This window comes from Talpa occidentalis, unplaced genomic scaffold (assembly GCF_014898055.3).
Source record: "Talpa occidentalis isolate TD23 unplaced genomic scaffold, MPIMG_talOcc4v2.1 talOcc4.5, whole genome shotgun sequence".
Lineage (NCBI taxonomy): Eukaryota > Metazoa > Chordata > Mammalia > Eulipotyphla > Talpidae > Talpa > Talpa occidentalis.
The window spans coordinates 43,355,542-43,373,339 of record NW_023604861.1 but is presented as its reverse complement, the minus strand read 5'-3'; the positions used below and the strand labels follow the sequence as shown (position 1 = coordinate 43,373,339).

Sequence of the window (17,798 nt, the reverse complement as noted above, 5' to 3'; positions counted from 1 at the left end):
GCTTTCTTTCTGATCTAAGGTTCCCCACCCTTATGTAGCTTGGTATTAGTTTGCTTTGAAATGCATCTTCAAATTTTAAGATATTTATTTTGCTGTTGTTTTGTTTATGGTTTTCTTTTACTTAATGATGTGTAAAGATTCCACAAAGTGTTAAGATACAGAATAATTTCTGTAGCCATCTTGTGAAAATTATGATAATTCTAGTTTTTTCTAAGAGTGAATTTAATTATATTCTAGCACAACAACTTCTCTGGGGATATTCAGGTATGATAACTGACTAAATGTTGTGTTCATTGTAGCCTGATGTTTTTGTTCATTTGATTCTTTGAATCCTGATTTTTCATTTACCTCAATAGCTAGAAATTTATGTTAACAATTTTTTATGGTGATACTAACTATTAAACAACAGAGGAAACTATACTAATATAGTTGTGTAGGTGGTTGTTATAAATAACACAGTAAAACCATATTACCATATTTAAATGACTTGGAAACATTCATTTCATAAAAGGTTGGCTCTCAAATGAAAGAATTATGCTGAAATTTGTATTTTATGCTCCGGTATTTAATGGGAAAGGGTGAAAGTAAACACACCTATGTTATATGATACATATAAGTATTGAGATTAAAAAGGACAGAGAGGAGTAAACTCAGGAGTCCGTGACTATGAAGTGAGAGGACCTTATGATTTACAGTTGTGAAAGGTGACTTACTGTACTGAAACTGAAAATAGCAGAGAATCCCTGAACTTGCATCCTGAGGAAAACTAAAATAGCTAACACAGTTTTCATTAGGAGCATTTGGCTAATTGTTCTTATGCTGTCTAGTGTGTCGTTATATTGATTTTCTTTTATTTAAGTAAAAATTTTCAACTTGCATTATTTTTCCCAAGTTTATACTATACTGGAAAATTAGAGAATGCAAGGCTTGCTTTATGAAAATTGTTTTTATGGTAAATATTATTTCTGGTAATTATTTATGGTAAATATTATTTCAATCTATTATTTGAAGCAAATATTTATATTAAAATTAATTTAAAAGCCAAGTTACTGTTAAACTGGTGTTACTATATAGTCTTAAATTTTAATCAGTATCTTAGATTTTTAAGGTATAACTAAAGAGGAAAACAAAATCTCGTTATAAATAGACTGCATATATCCATCTGCCCTAGGGATTGTCCCCAGTTGTGGCATCTCCTAATCAACAAGAAAGCCAGGAAGGAAACAGCAGAGTGTTAATGTTGACTTTTTGAGAAGAAATTTGGTCACTAGTGCTATTTTCGAATCACTGTGGCATGCTCCTTGTTAGAAGTTTCTACTGCCCCTCCCCACCCCGATACCCCAGTGTGCTTGCAGTTCTGCTGCTAGACATGCTGAGGAGTGCCAAGTGGAGTGCAAAGTGAGCAGGCAGGCTTCCCTTTCCTTTCTTTGTTTGCTCTTTAATGTTTTTCCTTCTTGTTTCTTTGAAGATTTGATCTCCAGTATACCATTTAACGGGCGCTAATCATTTATGTATTTAGAAAGAGATTTAGATATCTCTCTAGAGTGTACCATTAAAGCTGCCATTGTCACTTTCTTTTAGGGAAAGTATAAAAATTAATACTGTATTTATGGCCTGGAACTATGTGTCATTGTGAAAGAGTCTGGTTAAATGTAATGAACTATTGATTAGTATTCAGCACTGGGATTTCATGGTTAAGTACACATTGAAGTAGACTATAATATCCTCTTTCTATCCATTTGGAAATGTTTCTCAAAGTTAGTACTGAACATAAACATAACTCAATAAAAACATAATGCAGTCTTTGGATAATGATTCAGTATGTTGATATTATTTTTAGCTGATCTATGGTGAAGCTAAAACTACTCTTCAAATAGTTATTTCTCAATTAAATAATCATAGTTCATAATAATTTAAGACCTTTCTATTTCTAGGAACACTTTCATTACTAAATTAACATTTTTTGACATTGCTGATAATTTTAAAAGCTGTGCCACAAAAACACGAGTCATTTACTAAAATGATGTAAAAATTATTTTGCTGACCCTGTTAGTTTTTCACAATTGCAGTGGCTTTCTAATACATGGCATGAAGACTTCGTTAGTATGTTAATGTTTATGATTTAGGTTTAAATGCTGAAGGCTTAAATATAAAATAAATAAAAATCAGGACTTCAGATTGAATCAATTTATGTATTTAGAATTGTGTCTTACCACATTTTCTGTTACTTTTTTCAGTTGAGCATGACTGTTGTTAGCTGCATGTTATATGTGGTGTGTGTGTTTTGTTGGCTTTTTATTTATACATTAATATCAGATAATTTTTCTGATGGTAGGTATGTATTTTATAAATTGCTAAATTTCAAACAATGAGATCAGATAGGATTATCTACAAAATGCATGTTATGTGGCAATTATTAGTATAGATTACAGTGTGTGTATATTTTTATTTTATTGAAGTGTTCTAAATTTAATTTCTAACACTTTTTTTCTCTCTTTCTGATATTATATCCTTGCCTTAATTATGGTTTGGATATTGTTATAATTAATTTAGTATCACTTTTTGAACATTATTGTTTAAATTAGTTATAAAAGTTATTTTTAATGAGACTCAGACTGAGGAGGATATACTGGTAAACTACTGAAGAGATTTTATGATTCCTTAAATATTACTATTTTACCTACTCTAAATCATGTAATGTATAAACAGAATTTAGACACTGACAACATCCAAAAGTTTCAAAAATATGCCCCTGCTTAAATTTTTAGGGCATTAATGCCTTACTGTATCATGAAAGATAATTTTTTTTTTGGTGGAAGGTAAAGTTATTTTTCTGATGTGTACAACTATAAAATAAGACTGTCCTTCCTTGGCTAAAAAATAATAATATAAAAAAGTTTCAAGGGACCTAGGTATATTCTCTTTTTTTATAACTTTGCAGAATTAGTGTTTCAGAAGTAGAGAAATTGTATGTATAAAAAAATTAAATTTCAGTTTTCCACAAGATTGATACTGGAATGTTTTTTATTTCTCTGTATGGGTCTGTACATACATGTAGGCATATAGTGTTTCTCCCCCTTCATTTTTTTCCTGCATGTATTGTAATTACTCTGAAACACAAAAATGCACTTAGAAATAAAATTTTATTTTTTAGAGCAGCGTTTAAAAGTGAACATAAATATTTTCCTTCAGACAAATAGTCTCCTAGTTTATAAAACAGCCATAGTAGAGCAGGTTGGTGAGGGGCACCCCCTGTCTTTGCAGCAGAGCCCTGCTGTTATCCCAGAAGCATTTCTGCAAAATGCCAAGACTCTGAAAAAACACTTCACTAAGTTAATAGGTAATTAATTAAATAGGTAACTAAGTCAGAGCTGCTTTGGAAAAGTTATGAACATGCTCCAGAGTAGAGCAAGTATGTAGAACATTATTTAGACCTAAAATATCCCCCATCCTTTTCCAGAAAAATTAAGTGGCACCTAACTTACACATCAAGTTTGTAGCTAAAAGAAAACTGTATAAGTTTCCTTGCTGCCACAGCTTCAGAAGGAATGTCAACTGAGATTGGGACTCTCACTCCTGTGCTTCACCTTAATGCTTTTCTTTTAGTCCTGACAGCCATGTAGCACATGGTGCCTAGAAACATGGTACACTGTAACACAATGTAGTTAAAAAGAAATTCATACTGGTTGGTTTATAGATTACTTAACCCTTAAATAAAGTACTTATATAATTTTTATCCATAAAACTTGGGTACCTTTATTTGTTGAAAATTAGCACTACACTTTTCCATAATGATTCCATTTGTAGAATATGAGAATAATTTAAAAATGTTTTTAAATGCACTTTATGCATTTCTCCTATAGGTTACTATAAATATGGATTTATGCATAAATTCTTCAGTGTTATTATTAAAGCTTATTTTAGTCCAGTTATCCTGAGCTTTTGCATTTTTATAGTATACTTAAAACTCTTAAAATGATTTTTCTAGTATTGTCTAATCTGTGAGCATAGTAAGCTAAATAATTTACAGTAGAATTATATGTATTGGTAACATTTCTGTATGTGATTTACAGGAAGACCATGTACTCAGCTGCAACTTCTAAATCCAGAGCGATTTGCACGTCTTATCAAAGAAGTAATGAATACATTCTGGCCTGGCAGAGAGTTGATCGTTCAGTGGTATCCATTTGATGAAGATAAAAATCACCCATCTGTTTCATGGCTTAAAATGGTTTGGAAGAATTTATATATTCATTTTTCAGAGGATTTGACTTTATTTGATGAGATGCCACTTATCCCCAGAACTACACTAGATGAAGGTCAGAAATGTGTAGAACTCATTAGACTCAGGATTCCATCATTAGTCATTTTAGATGATGAATCTGAAGCACAGCTTCCAGAATTTATTGCAGACATTGTACAAAAACTTGGTGGGATTGTCCTTAAAAAATTAGATACCTCTTTACAACATCCACTTATTAAAAAATACATTCATTCGCCATTACCAAATGCTGTTTTGCAGATAATGGAAAAGATGCCATTGCAGAAATTATGTAATCAAATAGCTTCGCTACTTCCAACACACAAAGATGCCCTGAGGAAGTTCTTAGCTAGTTTAACTGATACCAATGAAAAAGAGAAAAGAATAATTCAGGAATTAACAATATTCAAGCGAATTAACCATTCATCTGGTCAGGGAATTTCCTCTTATACAAAACTGAAAGGTTGTAAAGTCTTACACCATACTGCCAAACTTCCAGCAGACCTGCGACTTTCCATTTCAGTAATAGATAGTAGTGATGAAGCGACCATTCGCTTGGCAAACATGTTGAAAACAGAGAAATTAAAAACCACTAGTTGCTTAAAGCTTGTTTTAAAGGATATTGAAAATGCATTTTATTCACGTGAAGAAATAACACACCTTATGTTATGGATCCTTGAGAATCTGTCCTCTCTTAAAAATGAGAATCCAAATGTACTTGATTGGTTAATGCCATTAAAATTCATTCAGATTTCACAAGAACACGTGGTATCAGCCAGTGAGCTCTTCGATCCTGATATAGAAGTACTAAAGGATCTCTTTTATGATGAAGAAGAAATGTGTTTTCCCCCTTCAGGCTTTACCTCACCAGATGTCCTTCACTCTTTAAGACAGATTGGTTTAAAAAATGAAGCCAGTCTCAAAGAGAAAGATGTTGTGCAAGTGGCAAAAAAAATCGAAGCCTTACAGGTCAGTTCTTGTCCAAATCAGGAGGTTCTTCTAAAGAAAGCCAGAACACTCTTGCTGGTTTTAAACAAGAATCATACACTGTTGCAGTCATCTGAAGGAAAAATGACACTGAAGAAAATAAAATGGGTTCCAGCTTGGAAGGAAAGGCCTCCAAATTACCCAGGCTCTTTAGTCTGGAAAGGAGATCTCTGTAATCTTTGTGCACCACCAGATATGTGTGATGGAGCCCATGCAATCCTAGTGGGCTCATCACTTCCTCTTGTGGAAAGTATACATGTAAACTTGGAAAAAGCATTAGGTATCTTCACAAAACCTACTATCAGTGCTGTCTTAAAACACTTTAAAATTGTTGTTGACTGGTATACTTCAAAAACCTTTAGTGATGAAGACTACTATCAATTCCAACATATATTACTTGAAATTTATGGCTTCATGCATGATCATTTAAATGAAGGGAAAGATGCTTTCAAAGCCTTAAAATTTCCATGGATTTGGACTGGCAAAAAATTTTGTCCACTTGCCCAAGCTGTGATAAAGCCTTTCCATGATCTTGACCTTCAGCCTTATTTGCATAGTGTGCCTAAGACCATGGCAAAATTCCACCAGTTGTTTAAGGTCTGTGGTTCAATAGAGGAATTAACATCAGATCATATATCCATGGTCATTCAGAAGGTATACCTCCAAAGTGCCCAAGATCTCAGTGAACAAGAAAGCAAACAAAATCTTCATCTTATGTTGAATATCATCAGATGGCTATATAGCAATCAGATCCCGGCAAGTCCCAACACACCAGTTCCTATACATCATAGCAAAAATCCTTCTAAACTTATCATGAAGCCAATTCATGAATGCTGTTATTGTGATATCAAAGTTGATGACCTTAATGACTTACTAGAAGATTCAGTGGAACCAATCATTTTGGTGCATGAGGACATACCCATGAAAACTGCAGAATGGCTGAAAGTTCCATGCCTTAGTACAAGATTGATCAACCCTGAAAATATGGGATTTGAGCAGTCAGGACAAAGAGAACCACTTACTGTAAGAATTAAAAATATTCTGGAAGAATACCCTTCAGTGTCAGATATTTTTAAAGAACTGCTTCAGAATGCTGATGACGCAAATGCAACAGAATGCAGTTTCATGATTGATATGAGAAGAAATATGGATATTAGGGAAAATCTCCTAGACCCAGGGATGGCAGCTTGTCATGGGCCTGCTCTGTGGTCATTCAATAATTCTGAATTCTCGGATTCAGATTTTGTGAACATAACTAGGTTAGGAGAGTCTTTAAAAAGGGGAGAAGTTGACAAAGTCGGAAAATTTGGTCTTGGTTTTAATTCTGTGTACCATATCACTGACATTCCCATCATTATGAGTCGAGAATTCATGATAATGTTTGATCCAAACATAAACCATATCAGTAAACACATTAAAGACAAATCTAATCCCGGGATCAAAATTAATTGGAGTAAGCAACAGAAAAGACTTAGGAAATTTCCTAATCAGTTCAAGCCATTTATAGATGTGTTTGGCTGTCAGTTACCTTTGACTGTGGAAGCACCTTACAGCTACAATGGAACTCTTTTCAGACTGTCCTTTAGAACTCAACAGGAAGCAAAAGTGAGTGAAGTTAGTAGTACCTGCTATAATACAGCAGATATTTACTCTCTTGTGGATGAATTTAGTTTATGTGGACATAGGCTTATCATTTTCACTCAGAGTGTGAACTCAATGTATTTGAAGTATTTGAAAATTGAGGAAACCAATCCTAGCTTGGCACAAGACACAATAATAATTAAAAAAAAATCCTGCTCTTCCAAAGCATTGAATACACCTGTCTTAAGTGTTTTAAAAGAAGCTGCTAAGCTCATGAAGACTTGTAGCAGCAGTAATAAAAAACTTCCTACTGATGCACCAAAGTCATCTTGCATTCTTCAGATCACAGTTGAAGAATTCCACCATGTGTTCAGAAGGATTGCTGATTTACAGTCACCCCTTTTTAGAGGTCCAGATGATGACCCAGCTGCTCTCTTTGAAATGGCTAAGTCAAGTCAGCCAAAAAAGCCACCCGATGAATTGCCACAAAAAACTGTAGACTGTACCACATGGCTTATATGTACCTGCATGGATACCGGAGAGGCTCTCAAATTCTCCCTGAATGAAAGTGGAAGAAGACTAGGATTGGTTCCTTGTGGGGCAGTAGGAGTTCTGCTGTCTGAAATCCAGGAGCAGAAGTGGACTGTCAAACCACATATTGGAGAGGTATTTTGCTATTTACCTTTACGAATAAAAACAGGATTGCCAGTTCATATCAATGGGTGCTTTGCTGTTACTTCAAATAGAAAAGAAATCTGGAAGACAGATACAAAAGGACAATGGAATACCACCTTCATGAGACATGTTATTGTGAAAGCTTACTTAGAGGCACTCTGTGTCCTACGTGACATGACCACCAGTGGAGAACTAACAGATTATATTTACTATTCAGTATGGCCTGATCCTGATTTAGTTCATGATGATTTTTCTGTAATTTGTCAAGGATTTTATGAAGATATAGCTCATGGAAAAGGGAAAGAATTGACCAGAGTCTTCTCTGATGGATCAACATGGGTTTCCATGAAGAATGTGAGATTTCTAGATGATTCTATACTTAAAAGAAAAGATGTTGGCCCAGCAGCCTTTAAGATATTTTTGAAATACCTCAAAAAGACTGGGTCAAAAAACCTTTGTGCTGTTGAACTTCCTTCTTCTGTAAAATTAGGATTTGAAGGAGCTGGCTGTAAACAGATACTGCTTGAAAATACATTTTCAGAGAAACAGTTTTTTTCTGAAGTGTTTTTTCCAAATATTCAAGAAATTGAAGCAGAGCTCAGAGACCCTTTAATGAACTTTGTTCTAAATGAAAAAGTGGATGAATTCTCAGGAATTCTTCGTGTTACTCCTTGTATTCCTTGTTCTTTGGGGGGGCATCCTTTGGTTTTACCGTCAAGATTAATCCATCCTGAAGGACGAGTTGCAAAATTATTTGATACAAAAGATGGACGATTCCCTTATGGTTCTACTCAGGACTATCTTAATCCTATTAATTTGATTAAACTAGTTCAGTTAGGTATGGCAAAAGATGATATTTTATGGGATGACATGATAGAACGTGCAGAGTCAGTAGCTGAAATTAATGAAAGTGATCATGTTGCTGCTTGTCTAAGAAGTAGTATCCTATTAAGTCTTATTGATGAAAAACTAAAAATAAGGGATCCTAGAGCAAAGGATTTTGCTGTAAAATTTCAAACAATCCCCTTCCTTCCATTTCTAACAAAACCAGCGGGTTTTTCTCTGAACTGGAAAGGTAACAGTTTCACACCCGAAACCATGTTTGCAGCAACTGACCTTTATACAGCTGAACATCAGGATGTAGTTTGTCTTTTGCAACCTATTCTAAATGAAAACTCACATTCCTTCAGAGGTTGTGGTTCAGTGTCATTGGCTGTTAAAGAGTTTTTGGGATTACTGAGGAAGCCAACAGTTGACCTGGTTGTAAACCAATTGAAAGAAGTTGCAAAATCAGTTGATGATGGAATTACATTATACCAGGAGAATATCACCAATGCTTGCTACAAATACCTTCATGAAGCAATGATGCAAAGTGAAATGACTAAGATAGCCATTACTGAAAAACTAAAATCCTTTAGCTTCATTCTAGTTGAGAATGCATATGTTGACTCAGAAAAAGTTTCTTTTCATTTGAATTTTGAAGCAGCACCATACCTTTATCAGTTACCTAATAAATATAAAAATAATTTCCGTGAACTTTTTGAAAGTGTGGGTGTGAAGCAGTCATTTACTGTTGAAGATTTTGCCCTTGTTTTGGAATCTATTGATCAAGTAAAAGGAACAAAACAAATAACAGAAGAGAACTTTCAGCTTTGCCGAAGAGTAATTAGTGAAGGGATATGGAGTCTCATTAGAGAAAAGAAACAAGAGTTTTGTGAGAAAAATTATGGCAAAATATTATTACCAGACACTAATCTTAAGCTTCTCCCTGCTAAATCTTTATGCTACAATGATTGTCCATGGATAAAAGTAAAGGACACTACTGTAAAATATTGTCATGCTGATATTCCCAGGGAAGTAGCTGTAAAACTAGGAGCAGTGCCAAAGCGACATAAAGCCTTAGAAAGATATGCATCCAATGTCTGTTTTACCACACTTGGCACTGAATTTGGACAGAAAGAAAAACTGACCAGCAGGATTAAGAGTATCCTTAATGCCTATCCTTCAGAAAAGGAAATGTTAAAAGAACTTCTTCAAAATGCTGATGATGCAAAGGCCACAGAAATCTGCTTTGTTTTTGATCCTAGACAGCATCCAGTTGATAGAATATTTGATGATAAGTGGGCCCCTTTGCAGGGACCAGCACTTTGTGTTTATAATAACCAGCCTTTTACAGAAGATGATGTCAGAGGAATTCAGAATCTTGGAAAAGGCACCAAAGAAGGAAATCCTTGTAAAACTGGACAATATGGAATAGGATTCAATTCTGTGTATCATATTACAGACTGCCCTTCTTTTATTTCTGGCAATGACATCTTGTGTATTTTTGATCCTCATGCCAGATATGCACCAGGAGCCACATCTGTTAGTCCTGGACGTATGTTTAGAGATTTGGATGCAGATTTTAGGACACAGTTCTCAGATGTTCTGGATCTTTATTTGGGAACCCATTTTAAACTGGATAATTGTACAATGTTTAGATTTCCTCTTCGTAATGCAGAAATGGCAAAAGTTTCAGAAATTTCCTCAGTTCCATCATCAGACAGAATGGTCCAGAATCTTTTGGACAAATTGCGGTCAGATGGGGCAGAACTTTTAATGTTTCTTAATCACATGGAAAAAATTTCTATTTGTGAAATAGATAAAGCCACTGGAGCTCTAAATGTGCTTTATTCTGTAAAGGGCAAAATCACTGATGGAGACCGATTAAAAAGGAAACAATTTCATGCCTCTGTAATTGATAGTGTTACTAAAAAGAGGCAACTCAAAGACATACCAGTTCAGCAGATAACCTATACTATGGATACTGAGGACTCTGAAGGAAATTTGACTACATGGCTTATTTGTAATAGATCAGGTTTTTCAAGTATGGAAAAAGTATCTAAGAGTGTTATATCAGCTCACAAGAACCAAGATATTACTCTCTTCCCACGTGGTGGAGTGGCTGCCTGCATTACTCACAATTATAAAAAACCCCATAGGGCCTTCTGTTTTTTGCCCCTCTCTTTGGAGACAGGGCTACCCTTTCATGTGAATGGCCACTTTGCTCTAGATTCAGCCAGAAGAAATCTGTGGCGTGATGATAATGGGGTTGGTGTCCGAAGTGACTGGAATAATAGTTTAATGACAGCACTAATAGCTCCTGCATATGTTGAATTGTTAATCCAGTTAAAGAAACGGTATTTCCCTGGTTCTGACCCAACATTATCAGTTTTACAGAACACAGCTATTCATGTTGTAAAGGACACTTTAAAGAAATTTTTATCATTTTTCCCAGTTAACAGACTTGATCTACAACCAGACCTGTATTGTCTAGTGAAAGCACTTTATACTTGCATTCATGAAGATATGAAACGTCTTTTACCTGTTGTACGGGCTCCAAATATTGACGGCTCTGATTTGCACTCTGCAGTTATAATTACCTGGATTAACATGTCTACTTCAAATAAAACTAGACCATTTTTTGACAATTTACTGCAGGATGAATTACAGCACCTTAAAAATGCAGATTATAATATTACAACACGCAAAACGGTAGCAGAGAATGTCTATAGATTGAAACACCTACTTTTAGAAATTGGTTTCAACTTAGTTTATAACTGTGATGAAACTGCCAATCTGTACCACTGTCTTATAGATGCAGATATTCCTGTTAGTTATGTAACTCCTGCTGATGTTAGGTCATTTTTAATGACATTTTCTTCTCCGGATACTAATTGTCATATTGGAAAGCTGCCTTGTCGTCTCCAGCAGACTAACCTAAAACTTTTTCATAGTTTAAAACTTTTAGTTGATTATTGTTTTAAGGATGCAGAAGAGAATGAGATTGAAGTAGAGGGATTGCCCCTTCTCATTACACTGGACAGTGTTTTACAAACTTTTGATGCTAAACGATCCAAATTTCTAACAACATACCATGAATTGATTCCATCACGCAAAGATTTGTTCATGAATACATTATATTTGAAATATAGTAATATCTTGTTGAACTGTAAAGTTGCAAAAGTATTTGACATTTCCAGCTTTGCTGATTTGCTTTCCTCTGTATTGCCTCGTGAGTATAAAACCAAGAATTGTACAAAGTGGAAAGACAATTTTGCAAGTGAATCTTGGCTTAAGAATGCATGGCATTTCATAGGCGAATCTGTGAGTGTGAAAGAAGATCAAGAAGAAACAAAACCAACATTTGACATTGTTGTTGATACCCTAAAAGACTGGGCATTGCTTCCAGGAACAAAGTTTACTGTTTCAGCCAATCAGCTTGTAGTTCCTGAAGGTGATGTTCTGCTTCCTCTAAGTCTCATGCACATTGCAGTTTTTCCAAATGCTCAAAGTGATAAAGTTTTTCATGCTCTCATGAAAGCTGGATGTATTCAGCTTGCTTTGAACAAAATCTGCTCCAAAGACAGTGCATTAGTTCCTCTGTTATCAGGTCACACAGCAAACATAGAAAGCCCCACAAGCATTTTGAAAGCTGTGCATTATATGGTCCAAACATCAACATTTAGAACTGAAAAATTAGTAGAAAATGACTTTGAGGCACTCCTGATGTATTTCAACTGTAATTTGAGTCATTTGATGTCCCAGGATGACATAAAAATTTTGAAATCACTTCCCTGCTACAGATCAATCAGTGGTCGCTATATGAGCATTGCAAAGTTTGGAACATCCTATGTACTTACAAAAAGTATTCCTTCAGCTGAAGTAGAAAAATGGACACAATCATCATCATCTGCATTTCTTGAGGAAAAAATACACTTAAAAGAACTATATGAGGTGCTGGGTTGTGTACCTGTAGATGATCTTGAAGTATATTTGAAACACCTCTTACCAAAAATTGAAAATCTTTCCTATGATGCAAAATTAGAGCACTTGATATATCTTAAGAATAGATTATCCAGTATTGAAGAATTGTCAGAGATCAAGGAACAACTTTTTGAAAAACTGGAAAGTTTATTAATAATCCATGATGCTAACAGTCGACTAAAGCAAGCAAAGCATTTCTATGATAGAACTGTGAGAGTTTTTGAGGTTATGCTTCCTGAAAAATCATTTATTCCAAAGGAATTTTTTAAGAAATTAGAACAACTTATAAAACCCAAAAATCAAGTTAATTTTATGACCTCTTGGGTGGAATTCTTAAGAAATATTGGACTAAAGTATATACTTTCTCAGCAGCAGTTGTTACAGTTTGCTAAGGAAATCAGTGTGAGAGCTAATACAGAAAACTGGTCTAAAGAAACATTACAAAATACAGTTGATATCCTTCTCCATCATATATTCCAAGAGCGAATGGATTTGTTATCTGGAAATTTTCTGAAAGAACTATCTTTGATACCATTCTTATGTCCTGAGCGGGCCCCTGCTGAATTCATTAGATTTCATCCTCAATATCAAGAGGTAAATGGAACACTTCCTCTTATAAAGTTCAATGGAGCACAAGTAAATCCAAAATTCAAGCAGTGTGATGTGCTCCAGCTGTTATGGACATCCTGCCCTATTCTTCCAGAGAAAGCCACACCCTTGAGTATCAAGGAGCAAGAAGGTAGTGACCTTGGTCCACAGGAACAGCTTGAACAAGTTTTAAGTATGTTGAATGTTAACCTGGATCCTCCTCTTGATAAGGTCATTAATAACTGCAGAAACATATGCAACATAACAACTTTGGATGAAGAAATGGTAAAAACTAGAGCAAAGGTCTTAAGGAGCATTTATGAATTCCTCAGTGCAGAAAAAAGGGAATTTCGATTTCAGCTGCGGGGTGTTGCTTTTGTAATGGTAGAAGATGGTTGGAAACTTCTGAAGCCTGAGGAAGTAGTGATAAATCTAGAATATGAATCTGATTTTAAACCTTATTTGTATAAGTTACCATTAGAACTTGGCACATTTCATCAGTTGTTCAAATTGTTAGGTACTGAAGATATTATTTCAACTAAGCAATATGTTGAAGTGTTGAGTCGTATATTCAAAAATTCTGAAGGCAAACAGTTAGATCCTAATGAAATGCGTACAGTTAAGAGAGTAGTTTCTGGCTTATTCAAGAGTCTACAGAATGATTCAGTCAAGGTGAGGAGTGATCTTGAGAATGTACGAGACCTTGCACTTTATCTTCCCAGCCAGGATGGTAGATTGGTAAAGTCCAGCATCTTGGTGTTTGACGATGCACCACATTACAAAAGTAGAATCCAGGGGAATATTGGTGTGCAAATGTTGGTTGATCTTAGTCAGTGCTACTTAGGCAAAGACCATGGATTCCATACTAAGTTGATTATGCTCTTTCCTCAAAAACTCAGACCTCGTTTATTGAGCAGTATACTTGAAGAACAATTAGATGAAGAGACTCCCAAAGTCTGTCAGTTTGGAGCGTTGTGTTCTCTTCAGGGAAGATTGCAGTTGCTCTTGTCTTCTGAACAGTTCATTACAGGATTAATTCGAATTATGAAGCATGAAAATGATAATGCTTTCCTGGCCAATGAAGAAAAAGCCATAAGGCTTTGCAAAGCCCTTAGAGAAGGATTGAAAGTGTCCTGTTTTGAAAAGCTGCAAACAACATTAAGAGTTAAAGGTTTTAATCCTATTCCCCACAGTAGAAGTGAAACTTTTGCTTTTCTGAAGAGATTTGGTAATGCAGTCATCCTGCTTTACATACAACATTCAGACAGTAAAGATATTAATTTCCTATTAGCATTAGCAATGACACTTAAATCAGCAACTGACAATTTGATTTCTGATACTTCGTATCTAATTGCTATGCTAGGATGCAATGATATTTACAGGATCAGTGAGAAACTTGACAGTTTAGGAGTGAAATACGACTCATCAGAACCATCAAAACTTGAACTGCCAATGCCTGGTACTCCAATACCTGCTGAAATTCATTATACACTCCTTATGGATCCAATGAATGTTTTTTACCCAGGAGAATATGTTGGGTATCTTGTTGACGCTGAAGGTGGTGATATCTATGGCTCTTACCAGCCAACTTATACTTATGCAATTATTGTACAAGAAGTTGAAAGAGAAGATGCTGATAACTCTAGTTTTCTTGGAAAGATATATCAGATTGATATTGGTTATAGTGAATATAAAATAGTTAGCTCCCTTGATCTTTATAAGTTTTCAAGACCTGAGGAAAGTTCTCAAAGCCGGGACAGTGCCCCTTCTACCCCTACCAGCCCTACGGAGTACCTTGCCCCGGGGCTGAGGAGCATTCCTCCTCTTTTCTCTGGTAAAGAGAGCCACAAGACATCCTCTACCAAACATCCCTCCCCCAAAAAACTCAAGGTGAATTCTTTACCAGAAATCCTCAAGGAAGTGACATCAGTGGTAGAGCAAGCTTGGAAGCTGCCAGAATCTGAAAGAAAAAAGATTATTAGGCGATTGTATTTGAAATGGCACCCTGACAAAAATCCAGAAAATCATGACATTGCTACTGAAGTTTTTAAACATTTGCAGAATGAAATAAATAGACTAGAAAAACAGGCTTTTCTAGATCAAAATGCAGACAGAGCCTCAAGGCGAACATTTTCAACATCAGCATCCCGATTTCAGTCAGACAAGTACTCATTTCAGAGATTTTATACTTCATGGAATCAAGAAGCAACAAGCCACAAGTCTGAAAGGCAACAACAAAATAAAGAAAAATGCCCATCATCAGCTGGACAGACTTACTCTCAAAGGTTCTTTGTTCCTCCCACTTTCAAGTCAGTTGGTAATCCAGTTGAAGCACGTAGATGGTTAAGACAAGCCAGAGCAAATTTTTCAGCTGCCAGGAATGATCTTCATAAAAATGCCAACGAATGGGTGTGCTTTAAGTGTTACCTTTCTACCAAGTTAGCTTTAATTGCAGCTGATTATGCTGTGAGGGGGAAATCTGATAAAGATGTAAAGCCAACTGCACTTGCACAAAAAATAGAGGAATATAGTCAGCAACTTGAAGGGTTGACAAATGATGTCCACACCTTGGAAGCTTATGGTGTAGACAGTTTAAAAACAAGATACCCTGATTTGCTTCCTTTTCCACAGATTCCAAATGACAGATTCACTTCTGAGGTTGCTATGAGAGTGATGGAATGTACTGCCTGTATCATAATAAAACTTGAAAATTTTATACAACAAAAAGTGTGAAAGTAGTTAAAAATAACAGCAAAATATTGAATGTGTTTTTGCACAGGTATGAATTGCTGTATTTTCATAAGCTTCATTGAGTTACTTAGGAATTGTGAAGCACACTGCAGATTATTTGAGAATTTTTGGTTGGTGCCATTGTTACTAACATGACTACCAACAGAAAACCTAAACTGACTATAAAAATCATCTTGAAGATAATGATGAACTACAAAATTGCCAGATATATAGGGATGGCTAGGATGGCACATTACTGAACTGCACTTTATGTAACCAAAGCTTAGCAGTTTGTTAAATAACAGTCCCTATGTCTCTGGTTAGGATGAAGTAAATTTTATGGTTTTAACATGGGCATTTTTGAAGGAGCTAATGAATCACTGGGCATATCATTGGTCTAAACGCATAAGGGGAGTTAAGTCCCTGGTGTTAATCATTTTTAAGTGAATCCTCTTTAAGTGGATGCATTATTTTCTTATCAGCTGGATCTGACTATGAATTTGCTGCAGTTTTACATCTTAAATATTCAATACATTTTTTAAAAGGGTACAGTATTTTAATCCTGAATATTACTTGAGTAGGAGTATGCGGATAGTACTTCTTAGAATGCACTGAATACACTTTACATCTTTATTTGCAATTTTTTTACATTTTATGTTTACAGGCTTCCTATTTCATGAAGATAGCATATGGAAATTCAAAATTGTGGCATATTTGCCATCAGATATTATTGTTACTTCTGAGAATTGCTTACCAAAACATTTATCAAGTGCTAGAACATTTCCTTTGTATGTATATATTTTCCACTAATATCTTAATTTATACAGTCGGTTGAACAGGATGCAGTCTTTCATTGTCTAACGGTGCTGGAGTTAAAAAACCTTTTTTCTTTCAACATTTAGTGGAGTGTTTTGGAATTTAATTTAAAAACATTTAAAAATTATAAAATAATTGTAACAATATCTAGTAGCTTATAAAAGAGGAACTTATCAACTTGTATTTTCTTCATGAATGGTTCAGAACTGACATTTAATTTTCATCATGTATGAGTGTTGTACCATACTTATTTAACGTTTTTTTGCAGAATTTAAAAGAAAGGTGTGATAATTAGTTTATATAAGTGTGCTAGCTGTACATGATGCTAAGTATAATAATTTATGCAATTAAGGGCTTATGAACATGTTAAGACATTTTTTACTTTTATTAGTAATAAGGAATGTTGCATCTCCACTATTGTATTGCTTCTGGATGTAAAGCCATGTAATTATTTCTGCTATTAAGTGCCATAATTTTAATAAAGCAAATGTACATATGAAATTATTGTAACTGGTATTTCCTGAGAAATAGTTCATTAAAAAATCTAATATAGTATTTTCCCATATTAAATTTTGATAGGTATGTATATGTGTGTTTATTGGAAATATTAAGATAGCATTCTTCAATGTGTTTTATACTGGAATTTTAGTAGGTTTCTTTTTCATGATTGAATACGAAGTACTTGGTGTATACTAAATTTATTAAGTGTTCATTTATTTAATTAAAGGTTTATTTCAACTTTTCATGGGATAAGATTAGTCTCTATATATATTTACCTATGTATATATGGTAGTGGTGGTGGTGCTGTGTGTGTGTGTATATATATTTGGGAAGATACACATCAAATATGTTTCTCCTGTAGGTAGATATTTGATATTTATCTTACTTTAGGAGAGAACTGCATGTGTGGGACAAATTCACAATTGAGTTTTATGGGGTTTTTTTGCTTAGAAGAACTGGGGTGTAGGCCAGAGGTGTGGGGAGTGAGAGGATTCACCAGAGACAATAGGGAGCAGAACAGTTGGATTTACTGAAATACAATGCTAAGGGGAGCAGGTGAGACAGGAAAGGTCTGCTGCACCATATGTGGTTAGCTACCTGGCTGGACATCTAATTCAGGCTGTAGAGGTGATAGTGCTGAAACAACCCCTAGACCACCAGGGAGGCCCCACAATTGAATTCTAACAGGAAATGTTCAACTGTATACCCAAACCACAAGTTTTCAAAAGTAGGCAGATCTAGAATACCCAGTTTCTGGGTCTTCAGCTTTTTGGAACTTTCTTTAAAAAGTGTTTGCTACTTTGAAATTCACTTTCAACACTTAGGATATATATTGTTTTTGATATTAAAATTT

At 34.9% G+C, this 17,798-nt stretch overlaps 1 protein-coding gene across 3 annotated transcripts in view; it reads left to right on the top strand.

Moving 5' to 3' along the window:
- SACS (sacsin molecular chaperone) overlaps positions 1-17,126 on the top strand; it is a 124,276-nt gene extending 107,150 nt beyond the window's left edge. For all 3 annotated transcript variants that reach the window (XM_054701841.1, XM_037527024.2, XM_037527025.2), the window contains one exon: positions 4,074-17,126. In XM_054701841.1, the coding sequence (XP_054557816.1) occupies positions 4,074-15,631 (11,558 nt within the window). In that variant the 3' untranslated portion in view covers positions 15,632-17,126. The remainder of the gene's footprint in view (positions 1-4,073) is intronic.
- Positions 17,127-17,798: the final 672 nt, after the last annotated feature.